The sequence below is a fragment of the Gossypium hirsutum genome, chromosome A07 (genome assembly GCF_007990345.1).
Source record: "Gossypium hirsutum isolate 1008001.06 chromosome A07, Gossypium_hirsutum_v2.1, whole genome shotgun sequence".
NCBI lineage: Eukaryota > Viridiplantae > Streptophyta > Magnoliopsida > Malvales > Malvaceae > Gossypium > Gossypium hirsutum.
The window spans coordinates 30,255,690-30,270,758 of NC_053430.1; the positions used below are offsets into that span (position 1 = coordinate 30,255,690).

The window sequence follows — 15,069 nt, forward strand, 5'->3', positions numbered from 1 at the left end:
ATCTATTTTTCATCTTATCTACCATCCTTAACAAAATCAGGAGATAAAGCTACAATCTCTGTCATCTTCAAAGTCCTGAGATCCGCTTAAACACATATCTCACCCCAAAAGAGAGTCAGTTACAGCATTGCTCACGTCGTTGATATCTGGGGACCTATTGTAGGTACAAAGGTAGATTCCAAAGAATAAATGATTCTAAGGATGATTATTTGTATGGTTCGATCATGAATAAAGAATGAAAGCATATTTAAAAGAAAGTCCAAAGAAAAAAAGAATATATATAAAGAAATAAAAGAATATTTACTCACAAAAATGCATTTTATTGAAATAAAAATTTTGCACAAAAGCCTATTTCACAAAATGATTCTTATTTCCCCTAGGCTTAAAGCAACAAATGTGTTTTGAAAATTACTCTAGATCAGCTCTAAAAATACAGGGATCTCTTCCACAGTCCCATTATTCAAAACACCCCCACGCATATAAGGGTTTAGAAACTTTTATTCCCAATTCTCTCTTCGGATATGTCATTCTGATTCCCCGATATTCCTTCATCTTTTGACTTGTTCAATGTGTCGCAACCTTTTTTCCCCCACTTTCAAATATTGCATTTACTCCATTATCAGAGCGATTGAGGAGTCGTCGAACTTCGCAATTCCCATGTTGATGAGCCTTTCGACTAACGTTTTGAAAGAGAGGCAGTTCTCTATCGAGTGCCCCGCTATTCCCGCATGGTATTCACATTAAGTGTTTGCGTCGTACCATTTAGGATATGGGGGTTGCAACGGTTTTGAGAAGACAGAGGATACAACGTGCACATCAAATAGACTTTTGTACAGCTCCTGATACGTTATTAGAATGGGAGTAAACTTGAGCTTCTCCATGTTTTGCTTTGTATTGGGCTCTTTTCCTGACGAAGCTTACCGGCCCGTGACCATCGTCCTCGGTTGATTTACCGTGATTGGTTTTGTATAACCTACGCTCACATTGCTAACCTCGTTTTCTCTCTTTTTCAAGCTTGACCTCCTGGTGCTTTCCCCAACCTCTATCTTTCCACACATTATCGCATTCTCTATCATTTCACCGGACATCACTATGTCCACGAAACTCTTAGTTGCGGTGCCCAGCATGTGATTAATGAAGGGTTCTTTCTAAGTATTAATGAAGAGCATGGTCGTTTCTTTTTCCAGCAGTGGCGGTTGGACTTGTGTAGCAACTTCCCTCCACTTCTAAGCATATTTCCTGAAACTTTCACTCGAATTTTTCTCCATATTCTGTAACATGATCCTATCAGGTGCTATATCCGTCACATGGCAATACTGCTTCATGAAGGCTTGTGCTAAGTCCCTCCATGATTTGACTTGGGTGCGATTCAGCTGATTGTACCATTTGGTCGTAGCCCCAGTAAAACTGTCCTGGAAATAATGAACTAACAACTGATCATTATTGACATGACCAGTCATCCTCTGACAAAACATCGTGATGTGGGCCTCAAGAAAGCTGGTTCCGTTGTATTTCTCAAACTCCGGCATTTTAAACTTCGGAGAGAGCACTAGATCCGGAACCAAACTTAGCTCCTTAACATCTATACCACACTGATAATCAACGCTTTCCAGCGCTTTGAACTTATCTACTAGCCATTTGTATCGGTCCTCCAACTGCTTTGGGAGTTCTCCTTTTACTCTTTCTACTTCTGCCATGTTATCCAGATTAGGGACACCAGGATTTGCCGGATTGTCTCCGGTGCTTGAACCTATCAGGAAGTGCGTTAATTCCGAAATGTTGGCCTGATGTTGTGGAATGATATTGACAGACACCCTTGGTGGATATGCGTTAGGCTGCACTGGGGTATTTGTTGGGGCAAAACCCGGTGGGTAAACAAGGCCCTCACTGTTCTCCCTGAGGGTGACCATAGGGCTCTTCCCTTTACCTGGCCCTCCAAACGCTAATTGGGTTAACTGATTCATCATGTCCTTCTGTGATTCTAGTATCTGATCTTTCATATCCTGTTGAATCTTGGCCAATTGCTCTTGCATCTATAGTTGCAGCCAATCCTGCATTTCCTTCTGCATTTATTCCAGTTTTTCCAACTTTTGATCCATAACTCTAGTTTTTCTCCGTGTGTAGTAGTGATGTTCCAGGGTAACTATAACACGATTTCTAATCAATTAGGGCTCTTTTGTAAAGTTTAACGCACATGATGCAATGGAATGCAAATGCATGAAATGAATGCAAAAGAAAGTAAGGCGTTGATTCTGAATTCAATTATATTAGAACAACTTTTCTAGAAAGCAAATTCCTTTACATAAAACAGATTACATATGCGGTTTTGCCCTCACATTCCAGGCAATCTTTTTTTCTGTAAAAATCAAACCATGTAAACTTCCAATAGATGCCTCCACTAGCTCCTTTTTGCTTAATACGGGCCGCGACTTATTACTTACTTATCCTCGCGATGCTTGTTAACTCCTTTAAGAAAGTCGGGACGTGACGGCTCTCGAATAATCTTTATCGACTTGAATCCTCAGGTAAAGTCTTGTTTTCCTCCGCGAACTATCAACCTTCTTTCGTTGTGTTTACTTGGACCATATTCAGACATTCGTATTATAATCCATTTTATCAAGAAATTCATTTTCTTATGACAAAATGTTCTATTTAGCAATCAAATATGAATCAACACCTCCTTTCTATGATGATGTAATGCAATGCAGTCATAAAAAAAATAAAACACGTTAGCACAGGAGGGAAAAAAAACAATATAGGACAGCTACTTAGGTAACCGCTAGGGTTTGGAGTGGCTCTACCTAGGGTTGGGCTCCTAAGGCTCGCTATATGCAGTTCAGTTCTAGAGAAAGGGTACTTGAAATAGCAGATTCCTCAATCCTCACCCATTATAGGCTCATGTGGATCGAGTTTAGTTCAGGGGAATACATTTCCCTATGGCTATGCGAAGGTGAAAACCTCACGAAGACATAGGTACGGATGTATCCTGGAAGCAGTCCACTAGCCCATGCGGAGGTGAAAACCTCACGAAAACATAATTTCTCACTCCCACTTAAAAGGTGTGACTACAACGGTCATGCAATGCAATGCAAAAGTATTCTAACAAACATAGGAATCACAAACAAATACAACAAAAGAATCATGCTTTTTAAAACAAATTTTTAATTTTTGACAAAATGACAGAAAATAATCAACTTACGGCTTGACTCTCTTATTGGTCCTCAGCGAAGTGGCCAAACTGTCGAAACCATTTTTTATTTTGAAAAAATGGGGATCGACTTTAAAAAGTGAATTATGGAGTCGGATCACCTTGAGATTGATCATTTTAATAAAACATTTTGATTCATTAAAACAATAATTTTAGGTCTACGTAAGACGAGAAAAAGGGTTTAGGAGTCGGTTACGCACGAGGAAGGGCTAGCACCCTCGTAACGCCTAAAATTTGTACCTAATTGATTAATCAATGTCCTTATGTCTAAAATTTAAAAGATATTTTGAAATAGGATTTCTTTTAAAACATTTGAATAACTCAAATTGGTCATTAAGAATTCTCTTGTTACGAAGGAATAAAATATCACATCCAGCACGTTAGGACATGACTTTTTAAACCCTCGAAACCACGATCGAGTCTTAATTTCCAAAAGCTCATGTATTTGAAAATTTCAAGAGGATACTCGATCATTTGGTCCAACGAAAAACTGAAACCCAACACGTTAGGGCACGATTTCTTGGATTTCCAAACATAGAACATTTCCTTGTTTTGAAGTTTAGAAAACACAGACGAAATTTTAAAGGGGATGCTTGATTATTTTGGATAAATAGAAAATCGAAACCCAGCACGTTAGGGCACGATTTCCCGAATTTCAAACATCAAACATTACCTTTGTTTTGGGAAATTTTTAAATTAACAGTTATAAAAACTGAATTAAAAATACTTTTTTGGTTTGCTTGGGGATAAAAAAAACAATTGATATTGAGTGAACATGAGAATTACAATCATGATGCAATAATGAAAAACCAAAAAATATAGTATCGAGCGTGAAATAAAAATTCATGACAATAATATTACATGAATAATCGAAAATAATAAGAAAATACGAACAGATTAGGGTACATGCAATGGCAACACATCATATACTACATCATATACTATGTAAATGCAAACATTAATAACCAAAGGCTAATGAATTAGAAGCCAATTTGGAAGAAATTCCAAGCAAATTACACCAATGAAATATAACCAAGTTTTAAAATAGAATAAAATGAATAATAGGAAAGGAAGAAAAATTTGAAGACATTACTATACAAAAAAAATGAATTTGAGATAATAGATATAAGAATTTAAAATAAGCAGAAAAATGAATAGTATATTGAATAGTAATATACAAATGAATTTTAAAATAAATATTATAAAGTGAATAATACAAAATAATACATATATCAATTTACAAGATAACTTAATGTAAATAGTTGGTATATAAAATATAAATAATAAAAATATTTGAAATAATAAAATGATAAAAAGAAAATTATAAAAAGAAACTAAAACCATGTGAGAAAAATAATATGTTAAGAATAATATATTAAAAAATGAATAATAAATAATTCATAAAGAATACAAAAATATATACTAAAAAACTTAATGGGAATAAAAACAAAGTTAGAAGAATAGTTTATAAATAAATAAAATTGTTAAAACAGAATCAAGGATTGAAATTAAACGCACGTAGACGACCGAGGATTGAAAATGCAAAAAGACCAATATTCCAAAATGAAACGTTAAAAACGCGAAAACCAAGAAATATTAATAAGACTTAATCAAATGATGGCACAAATGGGAGGGGCTGAGCGCGAAAATTCCCCATTTAAGGGGGAAATACGCGTGGACCAGGTCAAACACGCTATATCTCCCCCCTCTTAATTGCAATGCTGTGCACTTTTAATATAACCTTTATTTTATATTTTTTTTAAAACATTAAAGAAGCTTTTAGAAAACCCTAAAAGCTTTAACTATTTTCTCAATTCCCTCACTTTCCTCTTGTTTCTCCAGCCGAATGGTTAAGTCTCAAAGGCTGTTGAAATCTAACGGCGACAACGGAGGGCCTGAGCGCGTCGTGACTCCTGTGAGTCTCTCTCTCCCCTATGTATTTTGTATTTGTATGTAAACCCGATTGAAAATGAAAAAACACAACAAATAGCGATAAATCACCTTTGAAGTATATTTTTGATTGCTTTCTATTGATTTTTGTATGTATTTCGTGTACAATTTCTCTGAAAAAAAGAAAGAAAAAAAAACCCCTTCAATACATTCAGTTTAGGCTTTTATAGCCAAAAAATCCAAACTTCTCTTCCGTCTGCCTTTTTTGTTACTATTTTCTCGCAGGTATGGCGATGTGGATGCGTGGGGCGTACGTGGCAGAGCGGGGGGCGCGGAGGTGATGGCCGTATGTGGCGTGGGCAGTTGGAAGCTCCAAAAACCTGGGCCTATCGGGCTTGTTTAATTTGAGTCTGTATTTTGGGGCCAAAATTATATTTCGGGCTAGCATTTTGCGCTATTTTATGTAATTTGGGCTGGGCAAAAATTGGGTTTTACATAAGTCACCAACATAAAGAGACACCACAAGTAATTCATCACCACTCTTCTTGATATACAAAGTAAATCTACTTAGGCATTTTTCAAAACTGAAGTCAAGTAAATATGCATCAATTTTGTTGTACCAAGATCTTGACGTCTGTTTTAAGTCATACAGTGCCTTTCTCAACCGATACACCTTTTCGTTGAACAACAAAGCCTTGTGGTTGTTCAATGAATATTTCTTCCTCCAAGTATCCATTTAAAAATACTGATTTGACATTCATTTGATGTATAAGCCAACCTTTTTGTGCAGTAAGGGCCAATAATATCCGTATAGTATCCATCCTGGCAATCGAAGCAAAAGTTTCCAACAAATCTACCCCAAACATTTGAGCATACCCTTTGACGACCAACCTCGCCTTGTACTTGTTTACAGAATCATCATGATTCAGTTTGGTTCTATAAACCCATTTCACTTCTATAGTATTCTTGTGATTTGGTTTATCCACAAGTTCCTATGTTTGATTCTTTTCAATCATGTTAAGCTCTTCCTTCATTGCAATCATCCATTTTTTATCAATTGTAGCTTCTTCATACCCTGGAGGCTCCATCACAGCAACATTACACCTTTGATAGATATCAGAAAGTGACCGGGTTACTCTAGCAGGCTTATCATCTATGTCATCATCTTTCTCATGAAACTCAATCTTTTTGTCAGCATCCCAACTTCAGCTGTAGCTTACAAAAATTCAAGTTTATGCTTTTTTGTCCAATTTGTCTCTCTTAACATGATGAATCTAAGATAAACACAAGCAACAAAGGCTTTCAGATTAACAAATTCAGGTTGTAACCGTACCATGCTTCAAGTGGGGTTCTTTTATGCAACGCTTTGGTTGGAAGTCTATTGAGTAGATAAATCGCTATGTTTGCTGTCTCAACCCAAAATTCCTTTGGCAACTCTTATTCATGAAGTAAGCACATTACCATCTCCATAATTGCTCTATTTTTTTTCTCTCCACCACAACATTTTGACAAATTTCACATGCAGTAACTCCTCTAAATGACGCAAATCTTTTACAAGATTGTTTTTCTTCATAAAAAGTATAGCGGCATGGTGAAAATGCCCTCAACCTTATGTGTCAAAGCAAAGTATTGCTTTCTTCTTTGTGTACAACAGTCTGCTCTTCTTGCATCAAGTCTAAAGCAAAGCTTTTGTCTTTCATATGGACTTTGAACACATATCTATTTTCTACATCTCTGATTATGTAGTTTTTGTTTTCCAACCACTCCTTATATCATTTCTCCAATAGCTATGCAATACTCAAAAGGTTCTATTTATTTTAGACACATATAAGACATCATAAATCAATTTCAAACAATGTTACCCTCAATCACCATTGTTCTTTTGCCTTCCACAGTGATAAATGCCCTATTTCCAATTCTAACTCTAGAGACAGTAGTCTGATGAAGCTCTTTGAAGAGTTCATGGTCATAAGACATGGTTGTACAACATCTATCTATAAGCCAGCTCTCAGTTGAGCTGCTAATGGTGAAGCAAGATGCCACAAGGTTTTTTTCGCCATATTGTGGATTGACCAGCATTAACTTCTCATTGTTGTTGTGGAGACCTACATATTTTTTTCCACATATCTAAACTATCCATACTTACTACGTTTCACATCCAGCCTCCACCAATACCTTTGTTCCTACACCTGCAAAGCATTCAACAATTATGCCAAAATGATGGTTGATGGGTCTTTTAAAAAGACGAAATTGTAGTTTCAAGCCTTTCAGGAATTGTGACGAGGAGATTTTGCACAATCCTAGAATCAAAAAAATTAGTGTCAAGGAGTCTTACGTTGTTGACAATGCCAAGCAGTCTATCAGAATGTTCCTTGATCGTCTCTGATTCTTTCATCCTTTCCAACTCAAATTCTCTGCACAAGTTCAATGCTTTTATACCTCTGATATTATTCTATAAAAAAAATAGAACTTGAGATTGCTGCAAATAAGCTAGCTTTGGCTTTTGATTTTTGCTGCTTCCGATCCTTGTGGTTTTTAATCTGAGCCATAGTTGAATTGTTTGGTAAGGAAGGAATTTCATATTCATATTCTACTATTTCCCAGGCATCAATAATATCAAGATAAGCTTCAATTCTAATAGTCCATCCTTGATAATTTGTGCCGTAAAAAATCGGAGGAGCAATTGTAGTGAACGAAGCTTTTTGTATTCATGTTTTTAATGGTTATAGTTTTATATTTATGTATGTGGATAAAGAGTTTTATGGTTTTTGTTGCTTGATTTCACACGTCCCTTAAGAAATAGCTATTGATACCAATTTGTTGGTAAACTAGAACTGAAAGTTTTTGAAGAATTTGCAGAAATCATACAATTGTTGAATTGTGAAGCCATCTATTTATACAACAAATCCTAATCTAAAATGATTTTTGAATTTTTTTATTTGCGTAAAAATAATGACTGATATTTATCTAAAGACTATAATAAATTATAACTAATGCAGTCTCAAAAATCATAAAAGTTAGGCGAGATGATGAGGATGAAGGTGAAGGTGGCGAGATGGGAATAGTTATAGGATTATGATTTTTCAATCTTTGTACCATTGTCCGTACAAAAATATACCCAACTTTTTGACCCATTTTTGACACCATTGAAAAGCCTTGGATCCATTTTTTTGTTATATTATTATTCTTCTGCTAAGGAATCTTGAGATCCATTGGACCTCATACCCTTTCCTTTTCATTCTTTTCACCTCATTCTCACTGCAAAAACAAAAACCCTAAGAATTAATTGAGATTTTTATTCTCTCCTTTAACCAAAGAGAGGTTCAAATAAAATAAAAACGAAAATAATTTGGCTAAACATATTTCAATATACATTCATTTTAATAATATTTGCCCTGGAAGTAGCTAAAAGAAGAGCAATGAGTACACATGGAGGAACGGCCATATGATGTTGAGATAATGGGCATTTAAAATAAATAAAGAAAGAAAAACATCATGATCATTGTCATTATCTTAGATCATCATCTAAACCCTAAACAAATAAAAGATAAATCAAAAGGAAGGATGTAGTGGAAGTCAGTTAGGCAGCTTCACAACAACCAAAGAAACAACAAAAAGTATTCATCAGCATCAGCTAACATTTGGTGGTCTCCAAATTCTATAAAATAAAAAATATTATAAGGCATTTTCACTTTTAAATTAAAATTAAACAAATGAAAAGTAAGGTTTTATTTTATTTACTAATAACCATCAGTAGCAGCTGCTACAATATAAATGGGCTAAATATTGAGTGGATCTGTCTTAGTGCTAATGGTGGGGAAGGATGGATAGGCTCAGATTTTAATGAGAAAAAAGTTCTGCTTAATTACTTCATATAATGTTTTTGTAACATAATTTAAATTTAGTTGGTATTAGATATTAGAATAAAATCATGATTGAAACCTTGAACCTGGTTGAGTCCAGGCGTGTAGGCTGTTGGAAGTTTCCATGCTCAGCTTCTTATATGACTATGAAAGATCTTTTTTCTGACGTGATTTATTTTGAAAAAGAAAAGAAAAGTTTCAGTAAAGAGTAATAAAATCTTGAAATTGGTGCTTTAGAGAAGAAAACCCATAGGTGCAACCTGAAAGATTATTTCATTTTAACATTCAATCCATTGGTTGGTACTAAGAAGGTGAAATGCCTTTCACCAGACATCAAAACAAAATTATTTTCATAAACAGGTAGTGATTGGCAGGAGTCTCTGAAGCCAGAGAAAATATACACGTTGAAACAAATATAAAAAGGCCACCTCTGGAACTTGCAGTAAAGAAAAAATTCCAAGTTTATATATATATATGTAATCACATCTATTTCATTTGATGGTATGAGATTAATTCTTTTCCGATAAATTTAGATTCAAACACTTGAGAAAGTCAACTGCCACTTCCTCCAATCACTTAGTATAAAACTTCATGATCATGTTGGCATAGACAGTCATTATTGACGTAATAATTATCTGGCTGTGCTTACCATGAGATATTGTTTACTTCAATGGTGATGCGCACCCTCATCCCATGAGGAGACGATGGTTCAGAATCCGACTTTTAGCTGATCAATGAGGTTATGGATAAGAGATTGCACATCTCTGAAGTTGTTCAATTAAACTTTCTAACAGAAAAATACAGAGACTTTTAGGAGACTGGGTCTTTCCCAAAAAGCTAAAATGAAAGAATTTCCGTCCAACCTTTAAAACTGATCGATGATAAGTGCAAATGAAAGATCTAGTTTCGAATGTTGCCGAAATTCAAACCCTGTTTGAGTTCAAACACCATGTTTTGAAAACAAAAAGAAAAAAAAAAGAGATTGCTTGACAGAAAGAGAGGGCGTTAAGAAAAGAGGGCCAGCCCGATCAACCGACGCGCTCTCCTGTCTTGTTGTACTGTATCCCCCAAATTAGTAGAATTTTTGCTTTTTCATTTATAAACCCAGACAGAAACAGAAGTTGTTTATGTTTCAAAAACAACCACCGACAACAGAGACAAAAAACCGAATTCAGAGGAACAAGTATCATCCCCTGGTGCCAACTTTGGGTTTCAGCATTCAAGTAATTTCAAAAATAAAGAAAATTGAAGGCAATGTTTTACACTACAAACTCTCTTTCACCATAACACAACAGGACCTGTAACTTGTGGATATATATGCATGCCAAACAAAATCCATAAACTATGTGGGGGGCTCACTTTGCTGCCAACCAGTAGAACCGCAAAATCCATCATCACATATGAATCCTTCCAACTTTTGTGTCGAAAAGCATCAATTGCTGACAAATGAATGCTCAAGGTAATGCACCAAAATAAAGATAACAGAAAAACCCTGCAACCTAGCAATAAACCACCAACCTGTGAGAATGCACACTCCAAACAAAAAAGTTGCATTTTAATCTAAACATAAAATAGAAGGAATTCATTTATTCGAAGTTTGGACAATTGATTAGAGAGAGAGCAAAAGAAAAGAGAATCCAAACACAAAAAATGGAAAATCAGGGGCTTTATTAGGTGACTGAGCAAAACAATAACTGAGCCTTCCATCATTCAAGAAATCAGAATTGGGCAGCTTCAGAGGTCAAAACACCCAGCAACTGGACGTTCGGATGAAGTGTACCTCACACACTATTGCTTATGCATGCAGTTTACCTCCTTATACTCATGCTAAGGAATGAGAGAACTTTCTCCCTAAAACCTATGATAGGTTTGATAAGGTAAGGACAACATCCATGCATCTAATCCAACTTCATAAAACTTAGAAAAATAAAAAGTTCAGAAGATGTTGTCTATCCCGGAGCCACCAGCTACAAATTCAGATTTAAAAGTTAAAAACGCAGAATAATGGCAGGACCCTGCTTCAATACAATCCCACATTGGCATTTAAAAATAATAAGTCAAACAAACAGGAAAGCACTTACTCAAACTATTTGGCAATTGTAAATGCCGCAAAGCTGAAGTAAAGCTGCTTGATTTGCTGGCTCAAGATTTTCATTGATGATCTGGGGGTATCTCCCTGGGGTAAGTGCAGAAAGTTTTGCCAATGAAGCTACTAAGAATTGCTTTGGATCCTTCACATCAGTCAAAGGATCTTCCTCTTTCTTCCCAGCATTGTAAAGTTTAACAAAAGTAGCAGTATATCCCACATTTTCTGCAATATCTGGCATTTCTGGTTCTTCCTCAACTCTATCCTGCTCGGGCCGAGAAAGAAGAGTAACAATGCTATCCAGCATCTTGCCCCAGAGTCTAGCAGCTGCAGGATCCAAAAGTACTGGAGATTCACATATGAGTCTGGTTGAAGCAACTGCCGTTAACTTAAGCTCAATGGCTCCAGTAATCAGCTTAAGATTGGGAATCCAAAACTGCTCCAAAATAACCAAGAAAATGTTGTCCTGAACTGCATTCATTGTGTCCACTAGATTTGTAGCCCCATGCTTGATTAAGAAGAGTGACATGAAAATCACCAGAGACTTCAGAAACTTTACTGTTCGGTTGTTTTGGAGGCGCATAAAGAGGACATTCCAAATATTACCCATATATGGAGATATGACACCATACTCAAGATTCTCAATCACAGTGTTCAAGATATAGAAGCCCTGTTCATCTGAGCTAGCAGATGAGACAAGCATGTTGAAAATACCCAGCACCTGATTCAGTCTCCCCTCCTGATTGACCTCATTGGGTGCCTTCTGAAGGAAAGCCTGAAGCAGACGCACAAGGGCCGGAACATTCGAAGATCTCCTCCATGAATCAGGGGAGAGGAGAAGTACAAAAATCTGCATGTAACTTGGAGAAATGGGTGGTTTGTTCAGCTCAACAAGCTGAGCCAACAGCTGGAATGCATAAGGCAAGAACTCAGTCACATCATTGGCCAAAATGGTTTGGAGACTGGGAAAGAGGCTCCCTTCAAAAGCTGATATAAGAGATGCATCCCTCTCACATGCCCGTCTGATAAGAATGGCCACAGACTCAAAAAGATAATGGTTAAAAATTGGATTTCTTGGATTTTTGCAAACTTCATTGAGTATAGAGGTTAAGCCAGCAATGCAAGGTCCAGCAATCTCACTGGAAATGTCTGCGACTGCTAGAACACGCAATATACACTTCATTATATATTGATTCTCCTCAGACTCTGGGAACTTCAATGAATTAAAAAGGTTGTTCATCAGCACTGGCACACAAGGGGTTATATCTGCTGAAGTATACCTAGCTTTTCCCCCTTCATCCTTGACAAGCAAGAGTTTTTCTATACAGCTTGCAGCATAAGAATGAACCACATTTGATTCTGCACCCAAAAATCGAACCAAATCTGGGAACAATTGAAATGCAACAGGCTTTTGTATCAATCCACGGAATGTTGTGAAAAATTTAAGAGCACCTGCCTTGAGCATCGGAAACCCGTTTACATCTTGGCTTTGCAACTCGGGGACTATAACTGATAAGAAGAAGCTCTGAACATCCACAAGATCAGTTGAAACCAAAGTGCCCCCAGCTTTCTTAGTAGCAAGAGAGACGACTAAATATATGGCACAGTCCTTGTCCTTCCAATTGGCAGAAGGGTTTGTAGCAAAGGAGCTCAACAAATTTTGAATCTGAATAGAAACGATATCAGTCACTTGCTTCTTGTAATTAGTCGCAATCCCTTTTAGCAATTCACAAGCGATTCTTCTCCTTGTATCTAGATCACTCCCTTCCATATCCCTCCTGATAAACTCAATATAATTCATCTCAAAGAGCTCCTCATCCTCATCCCTCAACCGCACATTTGGAATCACAATACTCTGGCAAATCTGTGGAATCACTCCCTCACTTGCAAATAGAGTATGATGCACACTTGTACTAACCGTGGTCAAAAACTTCATAGCTGTAACAGCCAGCTTGTCACGGCTTGAAGATTGAGACACATTAGTAAGCAAACTCCAAACTGCTGATGCAAAATCATTCAAATAACCTTGAAACTCCTCCTCGTTTTTTTCCATGTAAAGACTAATATTTTCACATACCGCAGCCCTAAGTTGATCGACCAATGCTAGCCCATCACCGCTACTTTCAAGTGAAGGATAATTCGTGGTCAAATACTTCCTAAACTCGCCCATCCACTCTTTCATATGATCCTCAAAGAATTCAGGAAGTTCTTGGAAGTTCAATGAATAGAATATCCTACAACATAACCTCTGAGATTCAAAGAGAGGCTGGAGGGTCGCAGGGGAACCACCGCCAGGAGAAGAAGCCGTTGAGTCAATTAATGAAGCAGTTTTAAGAAAAATATCTAATAATGGAGCCGCGAAATTATCCAAACAGTACTTTAAATCAAGCAAAAGGTCGTTCGTTTTATACTGGTACCTAAATTTTTTAAAGATTGAATTAGCAGTTCCGAGAATACCGTTAATGGAAGCATAATCAGAGGATTGAGCAGCCTTTTGGAGATTGGAGATGAGCTCGGGAAGCAAAGTCGGCCACGATTTGGGGAAGTCGTGCTTACCGATAACAGCAAGGGCTTCGCTGAGCTGGCTCTGAATGCGAGGAGAAGAAGAGAGCATGAGGGATACGATTAGGGTTTTGATCTGGTCCTTCTCAGGGTCGAGGATCGGGGAAAATGTGGGGCCCGCGTTGAGATCGTTGGAGGGAACCCAACGGGTCCGGAGGTGGTTCTTGAAGTTAACGGCGGCAGCCTGACGGATCTGCTCGTCGACGGAAGGCTCCGCCACGAGACGGAGAACAGCAAGACCGTAGTTTGGACGATCGGCGGCTTCTGATAGGGAAGACTCAGCGGCGCGTCGGGGTTCCGGCTGGGGCGAGAGTGTGTGGAGGAAACATTGCGAGAGGAATTGAAGGGTTTCGGGATTCCACTCCATTTGCAGAAGAAGTAAAGTTTTCTGGGAGTGTGGAGAATGAATGCTAGGGTTTAGAAGAGTGGAGTGAGGGCTATATGATAATAGGTTTCAAAGAGGGAAATGTTGGGGCTTTATCAATTTTAAAGAGGGAAAAGGAAACTCTGTGAGCGGTAATTAGTGGTATGCAAAAGTTTATTGCATGAATTTTAGGGTATTATAATATAATCTCCCTCAAATCAAATGGGCTTTATGGGCCGTTTTCGTTTTCAACTCATTATATTTTAGACGGTCCAAATCAACAAATTTTCTACACGATGAATGTGTAATTATCTTGTGGCAAAGTTTTTATAAATATTTGCATTCTCCTTCTATTTTTAATATTGTGACACATATAATGTATGAATTAAATTTATTTATTTAATTATGTGATGAAAGTTTAAATTTAGTTATCGTAACACTCTTTACTTAGTCTGAAAACCTAAGATAATAAGCATCTTGTTAGTTATCTTGGTGGCACAATCGATCAATTATACAATTAAATTATAGGTAAACACATATTATAAAAATATAATTAATCATCTCAAACTTCCACATACCATTACAAACAAAAGCTGAGTTAAAATGGGCCTTAAAATGATAGTTGGAGGCCCCAAATGTAAAATTAAGACTTATGTCTCAAGATATAGAGATCATATCTCAAAACTTGACTCCTTTGAAATTGAATTGGCTACTAACTTTGAATGTCTCGAGACTTAATTGTCATGTCTTAAGACATGTGCCTAGATTGTAATTCTTATTTCAAGACAAGTCCAAAATTCCAAAAAGATCTGACTTAGAATTATACAAATATGCATCTAAAAGTACCCAAAACATGCTATCATATGACCTAACTTTGAGCAACATATTTTTTTTTGTTGAAAAATTTAAGACAAAGTTACATCAAATCAATTGCTCAAAAGCCCCACGCTTTATCTTGTTGAAGAACCTCTAATACATCAGCAGGAGGCATATAAAAAATCTGTAAGCTTGACTTCTATGCTAAACTGAGCTTAGCTAGTCGATCTACAATTAAGTTGAATTCTATAGGCACATATCTGATCTCCCACTGTCCTTC

General features: G+C 36.7%; 1 protein-coding gene and 1 long non-coding RNA gene across 4 annotated transcripts; one reads left to right on the plus strand and one right to left on the minus strand.

Moving 5' to 3' along the window:
• Positions 1–4,583: 4,583 nt before the first annotated feature.
• LOC107952961 (uncharacterized) lies at positions 4,584–7,867 on the plus strand. Its single transcript, XR_001699013.2, has 2 exons — positions 4,584–6,546; positions 6,994–7,867. It is a non-coding gene; the product is annotated as an uncharacterized lncRNA (long non-coding RNA).
• A 2,166-nt stretch (positions 7,868–10,033) lies between these two features.
• Positions 10,034–14,144, minus strand: LOC107955827 (exportin-2). 3 transcript variants are annotated; one of them, XM_041117933.1, is made up of 2 exons: positions 11,043–14,144; positions 10,034–10,460 (listed from the first exon to the last, which is right to left on the minus strand). In XM_041117933.1, exon 1 carries the CDS (start codon positions 13,974–13,976, stop codon positions 11,043–11,045), a length of 2,934 nt encoding a protein of 977 aa, XP_040973867.1. In that variant the 5' UTR covers positions 13,977–14,144; the 3' UTR covers positions 10,034–10,460. The 3 variants fall into 3 exon arrangements, with proteins under 3 accessions (XP_040973867.1, XP_040973868.1, XP_016747107.2); XM_041117934.1 differs by having other exon boundaries at positions 10,034–10,453; positions 11,043–14,137; XM_016891618.2 differs by having other exon boundaries at positions 10,034–10,928; positions 11,043–14,137.
• Between the last annotated feature and the right edge of the window lie 925 nt (positions 14,145–15,069).

Excerpts from the sequence above, each read along its gene's own strand:
- LOC107955827 (XM_041117933.1), bottom strand. The coding sequence starts at position 13,976 with ATGGAGTGGAATCCCGAAACCCTTCAATTCCTCTCGCAATGTTTCCTC.